We start from the raw sequence: 19,749 nt of genomic DNA on the forward strand, positions 1-19,749 counted from the left end.
ATCTATCCCCTACTTATTTTACCACTACTCATACCCTTACCCTGATCACATTTTCTAGTTGACTCCTGCTTCCCAGGAGTCTCTAAAAATGTATTTCTAAAGCCTGCTTTGCATTTTGCCAACATTTCCTGGACTAGGAGAGAGAAATTTCATCATTGCAGACAAATTTGGAAAGGGACCATGTCCTTCCACTCTGTTATTGACCACATCTTCCGGGTGAGTCTGAGAGGCTCACCCCTACGCAAGGCCCCAGGGATGCCAGCACCGGGAGGAGGAGCTAGTCTCTGACTCTGAGCCTGTGCCTCCTCAGTACTCTGCAGAGCTCACCCGCTGTTCCGACGGGCGCTCCTGCACCAGGACACCCCCCCCCCCCCCCCCCCCACACACACACACACACACCTTTTTAAAGAGTAAGGCAGTAGCCCCGGCCAACTGGCTCGCTTGGTTGGAGCTGTGTCCCTCACACCATAAGGTTGCAGGTTCGATTCCTGGTCAGGGCTCGTATCTAGGTTGCGCGTTCGATCGCCGTTGGGGCGTGGACAGGCGGCAACTGATTGATGTTTCTTTCTCACTGATGTGCCTCTCTCCCTTTCTCTCTCTTGAAAATCAATAAGAACATATCCTCAGGTGAGGGTTAAAAAGGAAAAGAAAAAGCAGCCGCTAAAGGTTCCATTCTGGACGCCGGGGTGCCACATGGCCATACCTGATGAGGTGCTCAGCGGTTGGTTCGGGAAAACAAAAACAAAACCCCTAATAAAATGAGACAGCATCAACAAAAGTGCAGCATAAAAGGGTAAGAGGAAATATTGCAGGGAAATGTTTGGAAAACAAGGTTTCAAAGGACAAAAATAATGATCTATAAAATGTAAAAACATCAATAAAACAGAAAGTGGACAGAGCTGAAAACCCAAATAGGAATCAGGGAAAATTTAAAAAGAAAAATAATTTTTTTTAAATAAAGAAAAAGATAAAAACAAAAGGACCCAGAAAACAAAACTGGAATGCAAGAGATACAGAGGGGAGAGCAGAGGAAAAATGCGAGGGATGGTCTCCTTTTTGGAGTATGAAGATGTAATTATGGAAATGGAATTATAGAATGTAAAACTTAAAGATATAATTGAAAATAAATTTTCCTGACCAAAAGAAAGAGCCGACCCTTCAGACCAAAATGGCTCACCACGTTCAAAAGGGAAGCAAAACCAGAGACAAACTAGGACTGTGCTGTGGACGAACCATCCGAGTCCTAAGCATAGAGAAGCCCCTCAGGACAGGAAGACGGCGTATTTGTCAGGGAGGGAGCCGGCTGGCATGGAAGTGAGCTGTAGACTTGGAAAGGGCGCCGGAGGAAAAGGAATGGTAAGCAGACACCCCGGTGCCTGGCCCGTAAGTACAAAGGGACGTTTCTGGCCACATGGTAGATGCTTCCTGAGGAAATGACCTGAGGTGATAGATGCTCCAGCCAAAAGGAAATAGGACAGAAATCTCAACATGGAAAAAGCAAAGTGTACAAACAAGGTATTCTCCAAGTAAAAAGTGGGTGTGTGCTCCTGGTAGCAGGCCAGACTTGTTCTCTATTTTGTTTGATCTGCTCTTATACCAAACTGACTTAAATTTTTTTACCACCATCAAAATGAAAAGGGAGCCCCCCATATGGGAGAACATATTTGCCAAGGATACATCTAAGGGGTTAATTTCCAAAATGTATAAAGAACTCATACAAACAACCCAATTAAAAAAGGGCAAAGGACCTGAATGGACACTTCTCCAAAGAGGACAGACAGATGCCAAGAGACATAAGGAAAATGCTCAGTGTCACTAATCATCAGAGATGCAGATTAAAACCACAATGAGGTCTCACCTCACACCTGTCAGAATGGCCCCATCAACAAATCAGCAAACGACAGCTGCTGGCGAGGGTGTGGGGAAAGGGGGACCTAGTGCACTGCTGGTGGGAATGCAGACTGGGGCAGCCACTGTGGAAAACAGTGTGGAGGTTCCTCAAAAGATTAAAAATGGAGCTGCCATTTGACCCAGTGGTCCCACTCCTAGGAATATATCTTAAGAAACCCGAAACACCAATCAGAAAGAACTTATGCAGCCCTGTGTTCATAGCAGCACAGTTTACAGTACCTAAGATCTGGAAACAGCCCAGGTGCCCATCAGGAGATGAGTGGATAAAAAGCTGTGGGACATTTATCCATGGACACTACGCAGCTGTGAAAAGAAGGCTCTCGTACCCTTTGGGGCAGCCTGGAGGGACCTGGGGAGTATTATGCTGAGTGAAATAAGCCTGTCAGAGAAAGACAAGGACCACGTGACCTCACTCATGTGGAATCCAATGAACAAAAGAAACTGACGAACAAAATAGGTCCAGAGACATAGAGGAATGGAACAGACCGAGGGATCTCAGAGGGGCGAGGGGGGGATATGAGAAGAGATCGACCAAAGAATACGTACGCCTAGCCCAAGGACCCAGGCAGGGCTGGCTGGAGGGGTGCAGGGGGGAATGGGGACCATCTGTAGTACTATCAACAATAAAATACATACGTATATTTTAAAAAGAATAGACAACAGATTGTACTTTTCTTTCTGTTCACGTATGTTTTCATTTAAAGTTCATGTAAATCCCCTTCTAAACACACACAACATGCACACACGGGCACAGCACCAAACCTGGGCACCAGTCAGAGGGCAACGGCGGTCCACTGCAGTAGCTCTTGGTTTACAGGTAAAATGCTCCCCGACCCGATACCAGGGCACCGTGAGGCGAGTTTTGGGAGCCCAGGGGGTGGCAGAGCTCTGTGGTTCCATTTCTTTGTCAGAAACACCCAACAGCGGGTGGCGGGCGGCGGGCAGCAGAACCCTGCGCTCCGTCAGGCGGCTGCTGGCTCGCCCGCCGGGCTGTCCCCGCAGCCCTCTGCCCCTCGGCTGCAGGGCTTGCCTGGGGCTGCCTGGGCTCCCCTCCCGCTCCCCTCCCCACTTATTCCCGGCTGCCCACCTGTAGGTGTTTCGGTGTGCGGATCTCAGCTGTGCCTCTCTGTTGGGTAGGGCATGCTTTGTTGAATTATAGTTGGCTAGCTTGTTGAAATTTCAGGGGGAGAGGCCAAGGGGATCTCTCACGCAGTCATTGCTCTCTTAATTTTTTTAATGTGGAATTTTAACATGATTCCCTAAGTCAAAACCGTAAGGTGTGCTCCAAGCAGTTGGCTCACTTCATCCTGTCTCCCTACCTCATGTAGATAATCACTTCATTTGTTTTCAGTTTATCCTTTCTATTTCTTTTTACAAAAACATGAAGATACGTGCATGTTTTCTTACCCCCTCCCTCTTTCTTACATAAAAGGAAATCTACATGTGCTCTTTGTATTTTGCCATTTCAGTTAAAAATATATTCTGGGAATTACTTCATGTCAGTCATAGGGATCTTCATTTTTCACAGCTGCATAGTACTCCACTGTGTAATATGTACATTGCTTAGCCAGCAAACAGCCTGTATTTGGACATTTGAATATTTTCTGATATTTTGAAAATAAGAATAATGCTACAGTGAGTAACCTTGCCCACACATGTTTTTATGTCATTGGAGGTGTGTCTTAAGAATAAATTCCCAGAAGTGGGATTGCTGTATCAGAGGACTAATGCGCTGTCGTTTTGTTAGATATTTCATAGGAATTGTTTCATTTTCATTACCCCCGGAAATGTATGAGACTGTTTTCCCATAGCCTCCTTTTTCAGCGTCTTTTGCATAATCAATGATTCTAGTTGGACGAACTGCAGGCGTTGGGAGCGGAAGTAGAAGTCTTATGCATTGTCAAGCTTTTGAATTTTCGCCAACCTAGATGGCTGAGAAATGACATCTTAGTGTTTAAGTGAGTGAAGTTGAATTTCTTTCCATCATTTTGAGAAAAAAATTATTTTAAATCAACTTTATTAAGATTTAATTTGCATGTAATTAAATTCAGGTTTTGAAGCATTCAGGGAGTATTGACAGAATGCACGTCGGTAAAGCCACCGCCTTCCTCCGTGTTTGCGGCTGTGACTGGGCTGTCGGCATGGTCATAGTGCTTGTGTTTGGCGTGGTTTTTGGTGTACGGTTCTCCAGCTTTTAAGATGTATGTAGACTGAACAACCATTGCCACCGGCGGGATTGTGACTTGTACTGAACACTTCCTTCAGCTCCATCACTGGCACTGCTTTGAGCCAGTCCCTGCCCCTCTACCTCTGGCAGCCTCGAATCTCGCCTGCGGCTCTACATGTGCCGCGTCCCCACAGCGCGATTCTGGCGCCAGCTGGCCCGGGTTGGGGTCGGGTAGCCCAGGCTCAGGTGAGGCCTCCAGATGCCTCGGGCTCTGTTCCTTCTATTCTGCGGGAAGTTGACAGAGGCTTTTCTCAAGTAGGCTTTCTGTGGCTCATTCTTTGTCTTCTTCCAGGATGTAAATGACAGAAGTGTTAGGCATTTTCTTACTGTCCCCCAGCCCTGAGGCCCTGTTTCCTCCTGCTCCCTCCCTGTCTGTCTGTCCGTCCTCTCCTGTCCAGGCAGAATGAAGCACACACATCGAGGAGGGTAATTTCCCCCTGACTGTGGAGGCCCCTGACCCTGCTCCTCGGGCGGGAAAGCCGAGGCTTACTTAGAAGCCCTTCATATGGGCACCCAGTGGACAGGCCCCCGTTCCTGGTTTCAGGCTGTCCCCGGGTCTAGGCCAGAAGATGTCAGAGGAAATAAAAGCGCAGGAAACCTCCCGCCAGTTTGGTGGCACTTTGAGTTGTGCTGTCAGCTTATTCCTGAGCCTCGGGAGTCTTAGCTCATCCAGTAGGAGACAGACTGAGGTCTGTGCATCCAAAAGACTGTTCATCCACATGCTCCTTTGAGGACAGTTCAAGTGGGAGGTTAGTTAGAGAAATTCTTCAGGCAGGAATGGAACCAGTGAAGAATGTGCTGAACTTGGGTTTCCCCGCTGCTTCATCTGTTATCAAAATATTCTTTAAACCAGCTGTCCAGTATGTTTCCCACACCCCAATTTTAAAATTTAGACATTTGGACATGATTATTTAGTAAGTATAGATTTCAAAATCATATCAGTTTTTGAAGTGCTACAGACATTTTAATGTGTTATCTGGACATCTGGACATTCTGACCAAGTGAATGTGACTTACGGTTCTGATAACTGTCATTTCGAGTAAAATTTATAATTATTATTGAATGATCCTCATTAACTTGAATTTTAATATAGGTGTTTCTTGAACTTCTTGTCTTTAATCAATTCTTCTTTGTGTTTTTTTTTTTGTTTGGTTTTTTTTTTTTTAGTGGTTTAAAATAATAGAAATGTATTCTCTCACAGTTCTGGAAGCCAGAAGTCAAATATCAAATATCAAGGTGTCACTAGCTTTCTGCTTCTTTCAGCCTCTCTGGAAAGAATGTATTTCCAAATAAGGTCACATTCATAGGTATCAGAATTTAAGATTTATATGATTTTACTCATATGTGGAATCTAATGAACAAAATGAACGACCAAGCAAAATAGAGACAGAGTCATAGAGAGCAGGCTGACAGCTGTCAAATTCTTTATTACAAGAAAAAAGATGCTAAAAGAAGTCAACTTAATTACGGCTGTATACAGGCAGCAATATTTATTGTGGCTGATTTCTGAGCTTTGTCGTGGGATCTGTGCTCACTCAGGGCCACCTCACGAAAAGGGTCCGCGCATGGCAAGTGAAAGGATTGTAGCTTCGTTAGTAAGCAAAGAAACACAAAATCAGACCCTCACACAGCACCACCAAAGTGGCCAAACTGAAAGTCATACGCAGCGTCAGTTGCTGGCGCGAAGGAAGCTGGAACTCGTGGCCTGAAGGAGCCCCCGCTGGAAGGGCCGCGCCGGAAGACGACTCTGCTGGCAGCTCGTCCCAAATGTGACGGTCCTGGGGCCGGCAGCTTCACCCCTGGCACAGAGCAAGCAAATATATACACATGTTCGCCAAAAAGAAGGTGCAGGGTTCACAGTGGCCTAAAACGGAAACCGCCCGTGTGCGTGTCAGCTGTAGGGAGTTTAGTGATTTGCGTATGGTCACATCAAGAATACCTTACGGCGGGGTGGGGACGCCGGCCCCAGGCAGTGTACGACCTGCGAAATCAAGGCAGCCGCAGGCGGGACTCGAAATTCAGTAAATCTAGGAGCTGCTTTCATAGCTAATTTTTAAGTTGGTAATTTTGTATGGCCGGAGAATGATGTTATAAATATCCAAACGTCCCTTGGCAGAAAAAAGGTTCCCCACCCTGCCTTACAGGGTGAGAGTGAATGAAGTACAACTACTTGTAACAAAGTGGCTGCACCTCGCAAGCATCACACTTGTGATGTTGAACGAAGAAGCCTGTGCCTTGATCTGGGTGTCGGTTAGCTGGGTGTGCTCACACTGAAAGTTCATCCCCCTACACTTAGGACTCGTGCATTTTCCTGTGTGCAAAATGTATCAGTAAAAAGCATGGTGAATGAATTAGATCTTGATTTTTTTGTCTGTTTTTTAAAGATTGACTTTTAATATATTAAATCTGTTGTTACTGCCCCTTATTGAACCCATTAGATGTAGTTTTTTAGTTGCTTCTCTTGGTTGCTATAGGTAGATGATCTCTTCATCAGAAAAATGGGATGTGTGTTACCTTCGGGAGAATACATTTTTTAATGCCACACACGACATTGATTTCTTTAAAACAGCCCAAGTATATTTAACGGAGAAAGCATGGCCCGCTGCGTAGCCAGCTGCGTCAGAGGGCCCTCGGGCTCCCTCGCGCCTCCCGTGGGCTCCCAAACCCAGTCAAATTTAAGAACCCAGATAGATTGGCCTTTGTGTTGATCCTTTTAAGTGAGTAACCTTTCATATTAAATTCATGATAAATGTGGACACAGCTAAATACTAGTCATATAACATAATTCTTTGTACCCCGACCCCTTCGTTTTGTTTTAGACTGTTTTTGCTGCTTGTTTGTTTCTGTGTTTGCAGAGCTTTTCACAGATGCTGCCGAGACGGAAAAAATGGCCAAAAGTTTGGAAGATTCTGAAGGAGTTTATTTTGTTCCGTGTTTTAGTGGATTGCAGGTATGTAAGAAATAGTTCATGGCAATTACACATGTCTCCCCTCATGCCCACACCTAAAATTATGTATCTGCCAAGCCCGTACCTGAAAATCTGAGTGCTCAGTAGAAGGAAGGCGACAGGTACAGCCCAGGGCGGAGCTCTGCTCGGTGTGGACTGAACCTCACGGAGAGCGCGGCTGCCCCGCTGGCTTCTGCTTGGAGCTCCGCCCTGCGGAAACGAAAAGCCGGCAGGTTTCCCAGAGCGCTCACGGGAGACCCAGGGCTGTTCCACCAGGACCCAAAGAGCCATTCCCCGGGAAGGGAAACACGGCAGTGCCTAGAGGAAGCGTGTCGTTGAGGACAATGGGCAGGCACGCACATGCCCACACAGCTGTAGGTGTATATTTTGCAGTTCTTTATAAGATATTAAACTTTTTTAAAAGAAATTGAAATTTCTTATTGTGATATATTATTGGTAACTGCCTAATCAAAAAGTAAATCAAGTAAAAGACTTAATTTTGTAATATTTAACTTTGTATTTAATTGAAAGATCTGTGATACTATCTTTAATATTAGCATATTGTTACAAAGACTTTGTAAAAAACTCAGTATATTATTATGAACAAATGTCTTTCTTTTTTTTTTTTGAGAATGCATATACCAGTCCTTTTAATCCCCTCTAAATGTTTTTTCCTTTCAAAAAGTAAAAATTTATTTCCCTTCTAGTGCATCCTTCACTCTGGCAATAAGTTACAAAAAAGTCCAAAATTCGAAAGTTTGGATCATAGAGTTTAGAAGCTGGTGAAAAAAATTAGATCAGAATGGTTTAAATCTCTAAAACTTCCTTATTTCCAAACTAGATTTTTACAATGAGCATCCTTTCAACACCTGTCCTAATTTCCTCCTGTATGCTACCCTGAAGTTCCTAGCCCGCCCCGAGAGCGGGCAGGGCACCCTCCGCAGGGTGGCGGGAGGCAGCCGAGCACCGTGCTCTGTCGCACAGGGGGGAGGGTGCTTGTCTGGTTAGCGCTTGAGGGGAAGGCGAGGTGCATGCAGAGGGAGGATTTAGCCAGGTTACTGTGGATCCTCCCATTTTAAAAAATGTGCTGGTGGACTTCTTAGTGACTGTATCTTGTCAACTCTGTTTCCCTCCTCTATCAGTTCATATGACTGCAAAATATAGAATAGAATATGTAATAAAAAAGGAAAGTATTGCTGAAAGCCCAAAAGACTGGAGAAAACTATTACAGATGTGCTTTAAATTTCATGTTGAGCACAAATGCCCATGTTGCCATGGTCGTAGCCGGGCGATGAGGGGTGGGGGGGTGAGGCAGGCCGCAGGCGGGTATCTCCCAGGGTCAAATGTATTAACTGGAAACCAGAAGCTAATTCAGATAAGAATAGTTGATGGGGAGAGATCCCCTATAAGCTTCATATATCAACACCCAGAGAAGATGAGGGATAGGGGAATGGAAGGAAGGGACAAGTCTAAGTGACACTGTCTTTAGTTTTAGAATATTGTCACAGCTATAGATAACGGAGGGCAGGGTGGTAAAGGCTTCTAATAGCCTCAGTTTCTCAAGGGGGTCTGCTAAGAAAGGGCCACTGGAGAAGCTTTGAGGAGCGTGGGGGTGTCAGGGCAGCCACTTCAGGAGATGACCAAAGAGGGGAGCATGGGGCAGTGCACGGGTGCACCCGTCAGTGCCGCCCCAGCGGCTTTGCTCTAGCTGGGCCGTGCTCTGGGGAGGGGATGCTCCCGGAGATGCCCACGGCCGGCGTCGGAGGTGAGGATCCGTGGCCGTCCGCTCGGCGTGAAGCCCCTGTGATGTTGGCAGCAGTAGAGCGGACAAGGCTGTGAGCCAGGCGCCGGCCCGGGGCGTGGGAAAGGGCGCCTGCGTCCGTCCGCGCTGTGCCCGCCCAGGGCCCTGGGGCTGGGGCTGCGGGCCGCTTCCCTGGGGCCCTGCTTTCTCCTGGCAGCCTTGCTGTGTGCCTCCTTCCTCATAACTCTGCCTAACTGCTGTTGCTTTCCCCAGACTTTCTGCTTCTTCACAATTTGGAAACAACCTCATTCCACCTTCTGCATCCATTTAGTTTCACCCTTTCGTTCCCATTGGTGGCCTTTTCCTTGGTGCTTCCTTCAGATTTCCAGGGAGGAGTCTGATTGGATCACCTTGTTTTTTCAAGCTTTGGACAGACTTGAGTCGCTGTGCGGTGGCCGTGGGACTGGGCTTGAGAGGCGGCTGGTGTGGGAGCGGGCCCTGGCTGCGGCGGTTCCCGGAGAAGGGGTGGGCCGGCGGTAGTGAGGGTGCTGTCCCGGGCTGGGGTCCGGGCGGTGGGAGGTGGCGGGAAGGGCAGCCTCGTGTGGGTGGGACTTTAGCGTGGGCGCAGGAGGCCTGCCAGCAGCCGCGCACAGTGGCCTGGTGCTCAGGGGCAGTCAGCGCAGCTTCCTGGGGTCCCTGCGTGTGGAAGCCTGAGGAGCCTCCGCTGAACAGCCGCACCGGAGCCGTTTGCCCAGCCCAGGGCCGGTTTGAGAGCAGGGGACTGGTTAGGGGAATCTTTGCAGTAGAAGAAAGTGTTCAGAAGGCGCAGTGAAAGGGTTGTGAGGGAAGCTAGTAGTAGTGGGGGGAAAATAAAATAGAATTGTAGTGGTAGCTGAGCTGTGAATTCTTACTGCGTGTCAGCCCTGTCCTAAATTCTTTACATGCATTATCTCATTTGCTCTTCAGCAACTCAGCAAGACACATTCTGAAGATGTGGAAACTTGAGGGTGAGCTGTTAAATCACCTGCCCAGTCTCACCCAGCTGCTGAGCAGGAGGGCTGATTTTAGGGTCCATGCATCCTGATTCCAGAGTCCAGGTTATAATCACTTCACACGATTTCATGGTAGAGCAGGAGTAGGCGGCGGGCGCCACAGGAACATGCCGGGGGGGCCTCTGTTCACTGGGACAAAGGCATGCTCACGGTGGCCACCCCGCAAGGCCCTAGACGTGGGCCGACGTCTTAGTGGTGGCAGAGGCCTGCCTGCCAGGGCAGAGCCTATGCCTGGGGCAGGGGCCTGCAAGGTCTGCCTAGGGCGCCCAACAGCACGTGGCCCAGTCGTGCTGTGCCTAGTTGACCGGTGGCTCTAGGAGCCCCGCTCGGTAGGACTGGCAGTGACATGTTGGGGGTGTGGCTGGAGGCTCCGGTATGTCCAGCCCTGTAAAGAACCTGCCAGTGTTGTTTCTACATCATCCCAAAGAGAGACTCGCTCAGACCGACTAAGGCAGGGACGTTGTAATCTATCAAGAAATTTTTAGGTTTTTGTGGAATTTATTACCCTTCAAATTGACCTACTAGTAACAGTAAGTTATGTTCATAGTTATTTGTACAAAAGTGACTTCAGGCCATTCATTCCAGAATTTTATGCAGCATATCTGAAGAAATAGTTTTTATGCAGAGAAACCCCATAGCATCCTAGGGACTAACTGAACCGGCAGAGTCTGACCTATCTTTGTTTTACAGGCTCATAACCCTGCTCTAGACCAGCTTCACTGTGTAAATCAACTTTTACTGAGTGAATCATCAAAAGATGTTAATGAGTTTGAAAATTATCAAGATAATTTCACAATAGGAGGAAATTCATAGCTATAGTAAAGATAAGATATAATGTAGAATTTCTTCAGTTAATTAATTAGGAAAGGTTTGTTCAAGTTTCAATAAGTATGTGTCAATCAGCAGTTGTGGATGGGTCCCTCTGGAGGGCCACCCTCAATGAGTTTCCACAGTCACACACTCCCTGTGATCATAAATCATGGCACATGATGTGAGTGGAAGTTCGAGGCTTGCACAGCAACACGTAATTGAGGACGGGGCTGGTCCCTGGTGTCAGGAGCTTTCCCAGAGGAAACCGCCAAGATTCTGAGGGGAGTAGGGTTAACTAGGAGGAGGGCAGAAAGGGGATGATAGGTCAGGGCTGGGAGCCAGCAAGTGCTTTTCTGGGGCCGCTCCCTTCCTGGCAACGCTTGCAGGTCCCTGTCGTGACCTGCTGTCGGTGTCCCTGTCTGCTGCCGGGAGACTGCAGGCTCTGGCAGGAGTCTTTGTTTTCCGGCCCAGAATGGCCTTGCATTTCTGAGGACGCAAAGCTGACTGCAAATTTCATCTGATGTGTGCATCTGGCTCAAGATTTTGACTCTTTAAAAAAAAGTTTTTCAATCCTCACCCAAGGATAAGTTTGTTGCTTTTGGGGAGAAGGGGAGGGAGAGAGAGAGACATCGAGTGGTTGCCTGGTGTGCCCCCTGACCGCCCCCTGGCTGGGGATCAGACCTGCAACTTAGGTATGTGTCCTGACTGGGAATCGAACCCACAACCTTCTGGTGCCCAGGCCGATGCTCCAACCAGCTGAGCCACACCTACCAGGGCAAGGTTTTGACTCTTAAAGACAGACGTTAGGCTGGGTCATTTCGCATATTAGGCAATAAGACTGTGAGTTAAGAAATTGAGGACTTTAGCCTGAGTGTTGGACAACGTATTGGGTGTAAGTTACGACACTGAAAAACATGTTTTTTGCATTATTGTTTTTTATCGTGAATCTGTGTCCTCAAAAAGCTACTTTACACAGTAAACAAGCTTCAGTGTAAAAGCTCTGCATTTGGAGAGGGGGGATCTGGGCATTGCTTCCCGTTGCCCCGCAGAGCGAGGCCCCTGCACTGCAGCCCCTTTCCTGCTGTGGGCTGACGGAGGGCCAGCTCAGCCCCATGTCAGAGACTCAGACCTGCTCGGGGCCTGTCGAAAGTTACTGTAAGATTTAACATAACTTTGGGCTATCATTTATTTTAAAACAACTTAACTGTAATAGGGATTGTTTTTTTCTAATGTGGCTGTGTTTTTATTGTAGAATATGTCTTTAGGTCTGTAGATGTAATTTAGAACAATAATATGTTCTTACTCTCTCTCACTTTAGGCTCCATTAAATGACCCCTGTGCCTGTGCCTCTTTCATGGGTTTGAAGCCTTCCACTAGTAAACATCATCTTGTTCGGGCAATATTGGAGTCCATTGCTTTCAGGTACCAGAGGCTGCTCTGAACTCCTTTCTCCCCACACAGTATGGCCATTTCCTCCCGTTAGTTTCTATGAAACCGGAAATTTCTTAATTTTAATCAAGGGTTTGTACCTTTAGTTTAATTCACACTGCATATGACATAATCTGTTCTTACTGCTAATTTTCATAACATCTCTCATTTTTTCTCATATTAAATAGTACCAGTACCACTTAGGTTTGATACCTGAAAATTTAATGATTTTAAAAAATATATCCAATTTCCTAACCATAAGAGATTCAAAATTTGGACCTCCAAAGGTTTTTGTATCCATGAAGGAGAATTCTAATATGCTTCTGTGATACTCAAGGATTGAATTATCCAAATTATTCTTCATGTATATATTCCTTTGCTTTTTTGGTTATGGGGCAGGTGTAGATTATTAAAATAAGTATGTGGCTATCATGAATATGGAAAGTTTTAATGTTTAAAATGAAATTTCCTGTGATTATAAAATGATTAATATTATATTTGATGAATTCTAGTAGATGGTATTTATGACATGCCATCTTAATAGCTACCTGTTACATGGGTGCTTGCTTTATATTTTTACTTGTTGGAATGATTATAGATAAAATTCAGCTTGAAAATAAAAACTGCTCTCTTTTGTATGGAGGTGAAAAGCTGGAGGCCTCGAGGCCCTAGTTTATTTGAGCATCTGTTGTCCACTTTCAGTTAGCAGAATATGTGTAATACCTCTTTGTATATTTTATATATATCATGTAAGTAAAACCACCATTTTAATTTTTCTAGATTAGAAAAAATAGAGAATTACTATGATTTCAGTTTTCTCTAAATAGTTATCTTATTTTTTAACTAGAAACAAACAGTTATATGAGGTGATGCAGAAAGAGATCCATATTCCTGTTAGAAAAATCCGGTATGTAAACTTTGTTTCTAGTAGATATAATTAGAAATTAGAAGTAAGTGGTAGCTGCCATTAGTATTTTTATCATTAGGGTTATTCAGGATTTCAAAAAGAACTTAAACCTAGCTTCTTTGCAACAAAATTCTGGATCCTAGGGATTTGGAGAGGAAAGGAAGTTGCTTTGGGGTTTATGGAGAATATAGTGCAATATGAATTTGGGAGGATCTTAGCACCCATATGTATATAATAAAAATGTTTAAAATCTCTTTTTTGGGGGGGGTGGCTATCCTTTTGACATAGAAGCATCACATTTTGTTTCCTAGAATATCCAAATGAATTTTTATGTTGGCTCAGTTCACTTCGCCTGTTTTAAACTAGTCCCAAGACAAACAGAGCAGGTGGGAGAACTGGTGGCAAGAATAAGGGGACATGTTTTAAGATTATTTAGGAAGGTCCTGTATCTGTAGACCTATGCTAAGTGATATAATTTTTAAAAATTAGTAATGTTTTTATGCTTTTGTTCTGGTAATTTACCTCAAACATCTTGTTCCCCGCAGAGCAGATGGAGGCGTTTGTAAGAACAGTTTTGTCATGCAGATGACTTCAGACCTGATCAATGAGAATATAGACAGGCCCATGCACCTGGATATGTCCTGCCTTGGCGCAGCCTCTCTAGCCGGCCTTGCTGTCGGTATGTGTGCATTTTATAAAAATGAGAGCTGTCTTGCAAACTATTTCTTACGGATAGCGTTTTTCCTCCCAAACTGTAAAGTTATAGAGAGGGTGTGGAAAACCTGGGGTCCATTAAGCTCCACAGGCACATGCACATGACTCAGAATCCTCCTGTGGGTGGATGTCATGCACCTCTTGGTCCCTCCTTCAGTCACAGGCAGGAGGTGAGGACACTTCGCTCTCAGCTGCTTTGGTCTTCAGCAAGGCAGGGTCTCTGGGCAGACTTCCTGAGTAGATGGGCATGTCTTTGGCATTAGAAACAAACTCCATTCTTTTATTTATTGACCATTTGTTGAGTGCCCTGTTCCATGACAGTCACTGCTGGGAATAGTTTCAGGACAGCCCCTGCTCTGGGAGTCTCTGATGGAAGCAGTCAGACAAGTCAACTGAGTATTAAATGTGTGTGAAAAACCAGCAAACAGATATAGAATTAAGCAAATGGTGTAGCCTTCCCAGAGGATGCAACACAGAGCTCAGTGTTGAAGGGGCTACCTGAGAGCCAGGTGAGGAGAGGGTAAGAGTTGAGCTGTCCAACAGAGAGCACAGCCCCTGCACAGGCTCTGCCCGTTAACGGTAAGTGCTGGTAGGAGGCGAGCAAGAGGGAGGCTGGGCAGGTGCACAGAGGCCAGGTGGTAGATTCCCTCAAAAAGAGCTTGGGCTTGGTCATCAAGGCCTTGGAGAGCCTCCGAAGAGCTTTCAGCAGGAGAGGGACATGGGTAGATCTCCATCTGAACAGACTGGCAGTCGGTGGAGGGGCTAATTTGGAGGGTAAAGAATGGGAATGCAGAGCCAGTTAGAGGGCTTGTTACGAAATACGCCCTTGGGACACTGGGAGAAATTTAACGTGTTCCTATATGGAAGGGAGGAGTGTTTGTGCAGAACAGACTATTTTACAGTTAAATGTTTTAGGCTAATAGCATAGTAAAGTTCCAAATCCAAAAAGCCTGAAATCTTGGTAAGTTCAACTTTAACTTTATTCTACTAAAAGTCTGTTAACTTTGAATAAAATTATTACACTTTCATTTGTTCATTGACTAATGTTTGCTTAATTCAAATTTAAGAAAATAACTTTCCCTTAGTCATTCCAATTTACAAATTTAAAGTTTTTTGTATATTTCAACCCTTAAAAATTTAATATAGTTGATTTAAAAAAATAATTTCATGTAACTAACTGAGCAAACTTAGACCTGTAATGAGGAAATCTTCTAAAGTATTTAAACAATTCTTGCAGATTGAATAAATTACACCTATAATTATAATAAATCAAATTCTCATAAACATCTTAATATTATTTGTAAGAATCAAATTCTTCTGTACGTTTCACCTCATAAGAATGGATATGCCAGATTCTCCTTAACATTTAAAATGCCTTAAATACCAACACTCGCAGATCACCCGTCCACAGAACGCAGCGGCGGGCTCAGCTGCTCCGTGAGTCTGCCTTTGACTCAGACCCCAGCGGCAGCCCCGCGGCGGGGAGGCAGCCGGGGCTTCGGCCGGCGGCCTCTCTCCCGGGCAGCAGACAGGGCTTTGCATTCTCTGGGCTTTCAAAACTCACTCAGAAACTGGGTCTGCTCATGCGCATTTAATAAAATAACTTTAGAAATATGTATGCCTTAGTGTAAATAATAAATTCTGGGAATAAGGATTTTAAGAACATATTTGTTTTTATGACTAGATTTATCTAACTGTGTTATACTAATTAGAATTATTTTTAGTCTTTTTAAAACTTCTATCAATTAATATCTTTAAATAGAGAGAGTCAAAAATGCTAACTTTGTAAATAGAAAGAATTGACCTGACAGAAAAGTTTAGAAGGAAGAATTTTATGTGTCAGTCTCATTGGTGGGAGAAAATGGACTTCACAGGACTCATCAACTAAGTTCTCAGAGCCAGTGAGACGCACCAGGGTCACTAGTAGGATGCCTCTGCCGCCCCTGACGACTTTGTTGATTTCAGAGAGAGGAAGGAGGGGGAGAGAGAGAGAGAAACATCAGTGATGAGAGGGTCATTGGTCAAGCCTGCAACCAGGCATGTGCCCTGACCGGGTTCGAACCCCGATCGCCTGGATCCCAGGTCGACGCTCAACCGCTGAGCCGCGCCTGGCCCGGCTCAAGATAATTCTTAATTTATCTTTTTTTAATTCCATAAGAAGAAAATACGCTATTTCTTACTTTTTTTCTTCACAAGTCATGAAATTAAACGACGACAGGGCGTGTCGTTCTAGCAGGGACTTGGTGCCCTCCTCCACCAATAGTTAGAACGCAGACGGCCTTTGTCTTGCCTCTTCATTCCCTGGGACAGTTGATCTAACAAAACTCAACGCAACAAAATACTCTGGGTTGTGTTTTAAATAATAATTGTTTACCTTTGCACCATTTCACTTAGGTTTGTGGGTCAACTTTATGGACTCATTATTTGCTTTAAAATTTGAGAATAATTTTTTCACCTCAGGGTTTTGGACTGACAAAGAGGAACTAAAGAAGCTGAGACGAAGTGAAGTGGTGTTCAAGCCGCAGAAGAAATGGCAGGACTACGAAGTGAGCATGGAGCGCTGGGTGAGAGCGGTGAGGCGCTCCATGCACTGGTACAACGAAGCCTAGCGCGGGGCGCCCGGCTCGGCCAGTGCAGCGCTGGCACCGCACACGCGAAACGAACTTGGAACCGGAGAGAAAAAGCATTGCCTTTTTGAAAACTACAACAAACAAAAATTTTAAATCCCTCATGTTTTTGTTTACCCAAACCTTGGAAAGATTCTAAGGCAGCAAGACCTCAAAACTTTGTATCTTCTGTTTTGAAGCAAAATTCCAAAGGACATTAGCTATTAGCAGTTATATTTTCGCAGTTCTGAGTCTTCCTTTTTAAATACTAGGTCTGTGGTTTGTATGAACATGATTGTTTACTGTCCAGATCCACAGTTCTGGGTCAAGACCATTCACGTTTTGCTCCAAAATTATATGAAAAGTGTTCCTTTATTTTAAACTATGTGGACTGTTCAAAGTCCACATAGCTAAAAAGAAAGAATACCTGAGGAAATGTGGAATTTTGAAACATTACATTTTATATTTAAAGCCATAATTATTGAATGTTATATCCAAATACAAGCTCGATGTGTTTCTCTCGGATAAGCTTATTGGTTAGTCAGTGCTTTCCTTTATTGGGCTCAAAGGCACTGCCTGAATTTTTCCTTGTTTAGCCAATATCTGAGCATTATTTATGTATTAAAAACACTGAAAAAAATAATTTTAACTAGTGAAACTAAAAAAGGTATTGATTTCTAAGGAACAAGAAAATACTATATTTTTCTTCTTAAGTAATTTTTCTTTCAAACATTTCTGGCTAAAGTATAACATCCCGTTTTTAAAAAAACAAAATGCAGGTAGTGATATCACCCCTGCTTTCTTCTGTTTTTGTCTCTCTTTGTTGAGATGTCTGCATGATGTCATTTGTTTTTATTAAGTGCCTAATTAGCAGAGCTTAATTTGAAGAATGTGGCCTAATTTACCAGTGACTTAAGAATGGCTTTCATTGGGCATTTTACTTGTCTAGGTATCTTTTAAACGTTGGTCCCGTCTGCTCCTCTGTCGGAGACACGTGCGGCGAAGAGGCGGCAGTCAGACACCCGCAGTTCTCTGTCCTGCCGCTGTCTTGATAGAAGTAGAGGAGCAGGGGGTGTGAGTAGCTTCAGGCCCAGAGTAAAATTGCCTTAAGGCAGCTGGTCACCTTCCAGCCTGTTCTCAGGTGACTTGCCCCTCCTTACTCGGGCTGGGTTCCTTTTAGATTGGCAGCAATGATGGATTTTCTTCCCTGTTGGTCAGGTTTTATCACATAAAGTCCTACAGCTAGCTGTTTAAATAATAATGTAATTGTAGAAGTGATTCTTACTGAGAATCTTGGTGGGTTTTTTTGTATGACCCAAAAAACCCCCCAAAAGACAACCCCACACAGGATGATGGAGAAAATGCAAACAGGTTGGTTGAATTGTGCTTCAATGTCTGTTCACTACCTGAAAACAAGAATTTTCCAATTGTACTTGTATTTTCCTGAATGAAATGATATATTGTCACATTAAAAAATTTTTAATTACAGTTGACATACAATATGATATTAGTTTCAGGTGGACAGCATAGTGATTAGACATTTATATAACTTAGGAAGCGATCGCCCCAATAAATCGAGCACCCACCGGGCACCATCCGTAGTCCTTACTGTCACTGACTGTTCCCTGAGCTGTCTTTCCATCCCCGTGACTGCTCTGTAGCTGTCAGTCGGTACCTCTTAACCCCTCGCCCTTTTCACCCAGACCCCCAAGAGCCCTCCGCTCTGGCAACCATTGAGATGTTTTCTGTATTTTTGAGTTTTTAAGTTTTGATCCTTAGTGAGACCCTGTGGTACTGTCCTCTGACCCACCGATGCCACTGCACAGTGCCGTCGGGGCCTGCTGCTGGGAGGGTGGGGCCGCTTCCTTTGCACGGCCACGGGAGCCTCCGGCGCCTTGGTCACCAGCCTCCTGGTGGCCGCCTGAGGAGGGACACAGGCGCCTCCGACCTGTTACGAGTGATGCCGCAGCGGACATAGGGACGCGCCGGTCTTTTGCATTCGTGTTTTGGATTTCTTTGTCTGAGCACCCGGGAGTGGGACCCGCCTTCGTACGTGTCTGTTTCAGAGACAGATTTTCATAGAATTGGGGGTCAAGTTGCACTTCCGTCGGCCCCATTTCAGCTTCAGTGCGTGTCCTTCCCTTGTTTCCCTAAGCGATTGTTTGATGGAGTCATTACCGCAAATGGACGGTATCATTAACTCCATTAATGAAGACTTGGAAATGTTTTCCTGCTGAGGCGCTTGGTTCTCGGTACTGAGTCAGGTAATGTGTCTTTTCATTGTCGTCCTCCACCCTTTTTCCGAAGCGTGGGGGCCAGCCAAAGGCTTGACTATCAGACTCCTATGGAAGCTGCTCTGCTGTTTTACTGCTTCTCATAGAGTCTGCTTCTCAGTGGAGATGATTTCACGGGAAATAATGCTGTCTTTTTGCATTAGGATTTACTGAATTATAATATTGTAAATACCTAAAACGATTTTTGTTCATCTCTTCCACATTGCCCCTTCCCATATATAAAGCCATTAAAAAAGGATACCTTTTAGATGACATGGGGAAATAACTTTAAATATCTTATTGGAATTGAGCATCTCAGAAACCAATGGCGATTCTTTTGTTAATCTAGAAGTTACTCTTCTGTTTCTGATGTTTCAGGCTGTTTTTAGTAACACAGTTTCATAAGTCTTTTGTCAGATTTGACCTAAGTCAGAAGTGTGACCACATTTGCTTCTGTGGTTGTAGAAACAGTAAGTGATCAAAATCAACTGAGCAAAAAATGGTCCTTTCCAACTTTCAGGTTCATTTTTCATTTTTATGCTAATATTTGAAATTTTTAAAAATTGTGCACTAATACCTCTCGGCCTGCTTTGTTTTCCCATCGCGGACCCCTCGGGTAGCATTAGGCGGCCTGCAGCCAGCTTGCCAAGTAGAGAGCGTTCCTGCACAGTCCTTAAAGTGCCCTAACTGCTCTTATACTAGAGAGCTGCTGACCGTAAGTTTTCTATCTATCCAACCGTGACATGGTTTTTCAGCCTCAGCACTGTTGGTCTTTGGGACAGATAATTCTTTGTTTTAGGTTCTGTTTTGTGCGTTATAGGATATTTAGCAGCATCCCTGACCTCTACCCATTAGCTACCAGTAGCATCTCGAGTCGTGATGGTCAGAAATGTCTCCAGATGTTGCCACATATCCCTGGGGAGGCAAAATTCCACCCCCCAGTTGAAAACCACTGATACAGACGGAAGAAAACTGCAGACTTGGCGCATATAGAGTCTCTCTCATACTCCTTTAATCTCTGCCTAATTGTACCTTAGTGAAGACAGGTGGGTGTATATTAAAATAAGTAGGGTTTCTACATAACTGGCTAATAAGGTTTAAAAAATGCAAAACTGTTTTCTGCTATTTTTATC

At 44.8% G+C, this 19,749-nt stretch overlaps 1 protein-coding gene across 2 annotated transcripts in view; it reads left to right on the plus strand.

Annotated features, from left to right (window-relative positions):
- GK5 (glycerol kinase 5) overlaps positions 1-17,831 on the plus strand; it is an 87,016-nt gene extending 69,185 nt beyond the window's left edge. For both annotated transcript variants that reach the window (XM_081138934.1, XM_081138935.1), the window contains exons 12-16: positions 6,994-7,088; positions 12,007-12,110; positions 12,964-13,023; positions 13,569-13,702; positions 16,198-17,831. In XM_081138934.1, the coding sequence (XP_080995060.1) occupies positions 6,994-7,088; positions 12,007-12,110; positions 12,964-13,023; positions 13,569-13,702; positions 16,198-16,346 (542 nt within the window). In that variant the 3' untranslated portion in view covers positions 16,347-17,831. The remainder of the gene's footprint in view (positions 1-6,993; positions 7,089-12,006; positions 12,111-12,963; positions 13,024-13,568; positions 13,703-16,197) is intronic.
- The last annotated feature ends 1,918 nt before the right edge of the window (positions 17,832-19,749 follow it).

Source organism: Miniopterus schreibersii, assembly GCF_964146895.1.
Source record: "Miniopterus schreibersii genome assembly, chromosome: 5".
NCBI lineage: Eukaryota > Metazoa > Chordata > Mammalia > Chiroptera > Miniopteridae > Miniopterus > Miniopterus schreibersii.